The sequence below is a fragment of the Oncorhynchus mykiss genome, chromosome 23 (genome assembly GCF_057628025.1).
Source record: "Oncorhynchus mykiss isolate SJ-2025 chromosome 23, ASM5762802v1, whole genome shotgun sequence".
NCBI classification, from domain to species: Eukaryota; Metazoa; Chordata; class Actinopteri; order Salmoniformes; family Salmonidae; genus Oncorhynchus; species Oncorhynchus mykiss.
Window position 1 is genome coordinate 39,696,771 of NC_143044.1, and position 6,501 is coordinate 39,703,271.

Here is a 6,501-nt window from a genome sequence, read left to right on the forward strand (position 1 = left end):
AACAGGATAATGACCCAACACACCTCCAGGCTATGTAAGGGATATTTGACGAATAAGGAGAGTGATGGAGTGCTGCATCAGATGACCTGGTCTCATCAATCACCCGACCTCAACCCAATTGAGAGAGTTTGGGATGAGTTGGACCGCAGAGTCAAGGAAAAGCAGCATACGTGGGAACTCCTACAAGACTGTCAGAAAAGCATTCCACGTTCTGCTGGTTGAGAGAATGTCAAGAGTGTGCAAAGCTGTCATCAAGGCAAAGGGTGGCTACTTTAAAGAATCTCAAATATAAAATATATTTTGATTTGTTTAACACTTCTTTGGTTACTACATGATTCCATAAGTGTTATTTAATAGTTTTGATGTCTTCACTATTATTCAACAATGTAGAAAATAGTAAAAATAAAGAAAACCCCTTGAATGAGTAGGTGTGTCCAAACTTTTGACTGGTACTGTAGGTAATGGAGGAGGTAAGCACACTCCAAATGGTAGACTGAATTGATTTTAAAGTAAGCCCACTGTCATTTAAATGCATCCAAATTAAATAACAAGAATTGCTCCGGGAGTGTGAGCCAGTGAGTCAGCACCCAACCCTTATTGCCGGTTGCATCCTGGTCTCATACAGAGAGAAAAGGCCTCAGACCTAGCATAGTGAAATGAGTCAACGACAATTCCCGATTGACTAATCTTCTATCCTGTCTCTGCATTGTTCAATTGAGGTATATTATACCATAAAATGGTAAAACAGAAAAATTACATAAAAGAACAATTCATATTATTTAATGATTGTGGGTATATAACATGAAGTAGGCCTACAACTCAAGTTAGATTGTATTGTAAGATACCATTCAAATAAATAACATGGTACCTTTGGTAGTCATGAGCAGCAAGATAAATATGTAGAAATAACGGCGAGAGATGTCGATTACCCAACAAATACATCCATTTCGGGGGACAAAAACCAGTGTAAAACATTGTAAATATAACAAGACTTCTTGCTGACAAAGACGCTTGATTTATCTTTACTTTCATCATTGACTTTCTTGGCATTCCATCCAATAATTTTGTAAACATGTTCTATAGATGTTGACAGCCAGTATCTTTAAGTAATAGCCATCAGAACCGTTCCCTACAGGGTTACTAGCAGGTCTCATCTATCAGCATAAAGGGATCCAAATCTCCCCCCCCCCCCCCCTACTACATGATTCCATATGTGTTCTTTCATAGTTTTGATGTCTTCACTATTATTCTACAATGTAGAAAATAGTAAACATAAAGAAAAATCCTGTAATGATTAGGTGTGTCCACACTTTTGACTGGTAATGTATATTCATCTCAAACTATTCCTTTGATAGCAAACTATTAACAAGCTCAAATCAAAGTGTATAAATGAAGACTAGTTGCGGTAGGATTTGGCGACAGATCTGGTCCCGTGCTGTAGAAGGGGTTGGACCTCGTCGTTCTTTGGCCTGGACACATAGAGATCACTACTGATATCAGGGAGGTCCTGCTGTGGCTGCAGTTCCATGTTCATACTGGAGTAAGTGGCGTTACTGGACTTAGACATCTGTCAAATAAAAAATACATATTTACACTGACACACAAGTCTTTTTTGGAGTTTGTAGGGCTACTATGTCTGAATATTTATTAGTAGTTTCATATTGAACAAGAACAAATACACTGTGCAAACCCCCATCACTTGACAGCAGTGATGTATGCCGTCATTGTAAATAAGAATTTGTTATTAACTGACTTGCCTAGTTAAATAAAGGTTAAATAAATAACTAAAAGTAAATGTAGAGTCCAGTAAACCTCGAGTCCTTCATACTCGAGTCACGAGTCCCTTGGTCGTGCTAAAAGCTGTGGTTCAACCGTTTTTTAGCCAGTATGTTCAATTATGCAAAAGGAAGAGATTTTCTGAAAACAAAGTCACTACTAAAGTCACTACTAGTCTGAGTCAACTCTGAGTCCTGTTTCTTTACGTAATATGTAATTGTTGTACTGTATGTGTGTCTATAGTTTTGTTCAATGTTGTGTTAGTGTATGTAAGTTGTTTTGTCTGAAACTTTGTTCCTGCTGCTGTTGGACTAGGTCTCTTTTGAAAAATAGATTTTATCTCAATGAGAAAAATCTATATAAATATAGGTTAAATAAAAATAAAATAAAAACTACAAAACCGCTTGACTGTGCTTTCTATGGTTACGACCAAGTTTTGGAATTGATCCTAAGTCAATATGTTAGGTATACATGTAGATCAACCGTTTGTGGCTACATTGTAGAATGGCCTCATATCTTTAGGAGGAGTATAGAAACAGAGCATAACATTCTTCAACAAGTCCCTCTATCAGTCTCCTTCTTACCTGTGGATTGCTGTTGCGTCCTTTCTTGTGGCGACAGGCTATAACAGTGATGAAGGCGAGGATTGCCAAGACAATCCAAGCACACATCATGATGAAGAGCAGGTTAAAAGAGGCTATAAGGAGACAAAGAGAGAACTGTTTTGACCATAGTTCAAGGAATAGAAAACACTTCACATACTGTAATATTACAGTATTACATGATGCAGTTAGACAAGCTTGAATACTGGTCATAAGTTCTACAAGCAGAATTGATTTTCTTTCACAATTAGTGACTGTCATACTCCCGAGTATCTGCATACATGATTATTAGAATGTCTCAACTTTGAATCATGTTCCTATTTAAACAAACCATCATTCTTTCAGTAGTCTGGTTTCAAACAATCTATTTGTTATGCATTAAAATGAGGTCACAAGCTTCCTGAAACTCCTCTGTAACCATACCATCCAGCACAAATCAATTCACCACAGGAGACAAATGCAGTATGGGGTGTGGGTCCTGCTGTTAAATTGCTCTCCTCCAGAACTCCTTAGCTGCATTCCTCAACTCTGCCCACTGTCCCACTGACGTCTTTTCATTTCTCTGAACACACTATCACTCGGTTCAGCTGAAGATTACAGGATGAACCATGAAATCTAAAGAGGTAAATTCTCATCAAAACCTCTTGTACCACCAGAACTGCTGAGGGACACTGTACTAATAGATGGATCATTTGTACTATATCAAACAATTTATACTGTATTCAAATCAAATCAAAATGTATTTGTCACATGCTCCGGATACAACAGGTCGTAGACCTTACCGTGAAATGCTTACTTACAAGCCCTTAACCAACAATACAGTTCAAGAAATAGAGTTAAGAAAATATGTACTAAATAATATAAAAATAGTCAAATAAAAATAGGTAACACAATAAAAATAACAATAATAATACAAGTACAGGTTACTCAAGTTATTTTGTACATGTAGGTAGGGGTAAAGTGACTATACATAGATAATAAACAGCGAGTAGCAGCAGTGTAAAAATAAAGGGAGGTGGGAGGGTCAATGTAAATAGTCCAGGTGGCCATTTGATTAATTGTTCAGCGGTCTTATGGCTTCGGGGTAGGAGCTGCCTTTTGGTCCTAGACTTGGCGCTCGGGTATTGCTTGCCGTGGTAGCAGAGAGAAAAGTTTACCGTATGACTTGGGTGAATGGAGTCTTTGACAATGTATTGGGCCTTCCCAAAAAAGTGAGAGTACAAAGTGTGTACTGTACTGTACTATCCTGTAGCTTCTGCCTAGCGTGACTAATGTGGACCAAATCTCCACAGGCCACATGATAACACCAGACTTACGATCTCTCCTCACAAAGATGTTGTAGGAGGTCTGCAGTTTGCTGATGTCGTTGCGGGCGCTGATGTCCAGACAGTGGACTCCTAAAGCTGTGAAGGTGTGGTTCAGTGTCATGGTGTTCTCATACAGCATGGTCAGGTGACAGCCTGTAGGGGTTGCTGATACACAGTTCTGTAGAAACCTCCAACAGACCCACATGGGAGGACTAGAGAGAGAGCGAGAGAGAGAGATGATGAGAATAAATACAACACATCTACATTGGAAGACTAGGAAACAGAGAGCGGAGAGAGAGAATAAATGAGCTGATTATTTGATGTGTTATACATGTTTAGTATGATGTGTGTGTTAATTGTGTGGCCTACTGAGAAATTGTACCCACCTTCCATCCACATGAACAACCAGACTGTTGTTTCTGGAAACCTGGAAACTCAAAGGGCTCAACTCAATATTTCTGATGGCGTCTGGAAAATAGCAGAGATGTGCAATACACCTACATTGATGTTGTGGTGTCACTTACTGTATGGTAAACCTAATGTGATATTTAAAAACTCTACTATTTCAAACCAGATAATTATGAACAACATTGATGTTTATTCTGTCTACCTACCCAAAACTGTAACGTCCATGGTGTATACCCCAGTTAGTGGAGTAGAGGTTTTGTTCACTTGGGCCCCAACTCTCAGCCGCAGAGTGTAGTTTCCAGGGGATGAGTAGTTATAGTGCACAGACGGCTCCGATCCCTTCAGCACCTCTCTTACAAAACCAGAATATTTATTGATTATTATTATTATATTGATTGATGATTTATTGAGCAAAATTATTCATTGAGGACAACCCAGGGATAACAGGTTAAAGCATTTCCACTTGTTTCTAACGTGGTCCCTGATGGAATACATTCAACACTGACAAGACAACAGAAACAACAGTAATCCTTACAGTAAAAAACAGCATCACACAACATCGAATAAATAAATAAATAAATAACAACCACATAATATTTAAATATATAGCCTAAACTACAAAACATATATTCGATGATAAACAGGCAAGTCCACATATGCCTACCCGTTGCCGAAGTCCCAGGTATAGTTGAATCTCGCAGTGCGTAAAGTGTTCATTGGATCGAACAGTTCAAACTTTGTCTCGGTTGGAACTTCCGTGGCCAGCTCCTTGTCCCGTAGATAAGTCACATTTCCTTCCCTCTGAATGAAGCTGAGCTTGCCTGCAATATTTTCTGAGTAAAAATGTAAAAATTATATGTGTTTAGTATACATTTTGTTAAAATAGTGTTGTATTGAAGTAATGTTGTCTATGCGTAAAAGTAAACCTACTCAGATGGATCAAACCGTCTGTCGCGAGCCCAAAAACCTGGGGGCTCAATATCAGTGGAAGTGACATGACGACCAACGCAATTATTTTTCTGAAATCATAAACCAGAAGTTCACAAAATGATGTTGAATGTACTGCAATGTAATTCTAATTATTTGCCCAAATATTACACACACAACACATCATATTTACCGATACATTTGCACTTGTGAAGAGGCAGATGGTGTAGGATACTTCAGGACTAAGACGTTTAGAAATGTGGACAATCTTTAAATGGACAACCTATAATAGATGCTTTGTCAGCCGGTGCTAGCAAATTGTTCATGCCTTCTAAATTTCACAGATACATGTACAAGCTTGAAATTATGTCCATGTGTTTTAACCATGTGCCTGCCTCAGATTACAAAGAGTTGTTGTGTTGTAAATCACTGTCCATGGTGGAGGATACACATGAGTTTATGGCCCACATCAAAAATGTGCAGGACACTTCTTAGTAACGGCCAATTTAAATCTTTCCTCCTACAGTGAACGAAAATAAAAACACAACATGTAACAATCTCAAAGATTTTACTATATATATGTATATATACTGTATATTCGGGCAAGTAGCGTTCTCCTGTTATCTGCCAAACCCAGATTCGTCCGTCGGACTGCCAGATGGTGAAGCGTCACTGCTCCAGATTCCAATGGCGGCAAACTTACACCACCTCAGCCGACTCTTGGCATTGCACATGGTGATCATAGGCTTTCGTGCGGCTGCTCGGCCATGGTATCCCATTTCATGAAGCTCTCAACGAACAGTTATTGTGCTGACATTGGTTCCTAAGGCTGTTTGGAACTGAATGTTGCAACTGAGGACAGACGAGGACATGGAGCTTGCAATTGAATTGCTGACAGCAGGAATGTCCAACAGAGCTGATGACAGATAATTTAATGTAAATTTCTCTACAATAAGCCGCCCGCAAGGTCGTTTTAGAGAATTTGGCAGTACATTCAACCGGCCTCACAAATGCAGACCACCTTTATTGCGCAGTGTGGGTGAGCGGTTTGCTGATGTCAATGTTGTGAACAGAGTGCCCCACGGTGGTGGGGTTGTGGTATGGGCAGGCAAGCTACAGACAATGAACACAATTGCATTTTATCGATGTCAATTTGAATTCACAGAGATTTCATGATGAAATCCTAAGGCTCATTGTCATACCATTCATCCGCCCCCACCACCTTCTGTTTCCGCATGATAATGCACAGCCCCATGTTGCAAGGATCTGTACACAATTCCTGGAAGCTGAAAATGCCCCAGTTCTTCCATGGCCTGCATACTCACCAGACATGTCACCCATTGAGCATGTTTGGGATGCTCTGGGTCGATGTATATGACAGCGTGTTCCATTTCCCACCGATATCCAGCATATTTGCAGAGCCATTGAAAAGGAGTGGGCTGCAGGCTGCAGTCCCTGATTTGAATCCAGGTTGCATCAAA

The 6,501-nt window shown here is 39.6% G+C and overlaps 1 protein-coding gene across 1 annotated transcript; it reads right to left on the minus strand.

Annotated features, from left to right (window-relative positions):
• Nucleotides 1–764: 764 nt before the first annotated feature.
• On the minus strand, nt 765–5,440 carry LOC110503068 (transmembrane protein 130). The gene is made up of 8 exons (XM_021581426.3): nt 5,214–5,440; nt 5,024–5,112; nt 4,758–4,926; nt 4,300–4,445; nt 4,072–4,153; nt 3,695–3,897; nt 2,361–2,473; nt 765–1,567 (listed from the first exon to the last, which is right to left on the minus strand). Exons 1-8 carry the CDS (start codon nt 5,219–5,221, stop codon nt 1,397–1,399), a joined length of 981 nt encoding a protein of 326 aa, XP_021437101.3. The 5' UTR covers nt 5,222–5,440; the 3' UTR covers nt 765–1,396.
• Nucleotides 5,441–6,501: the final 1,061 nt, after the last annotated feature.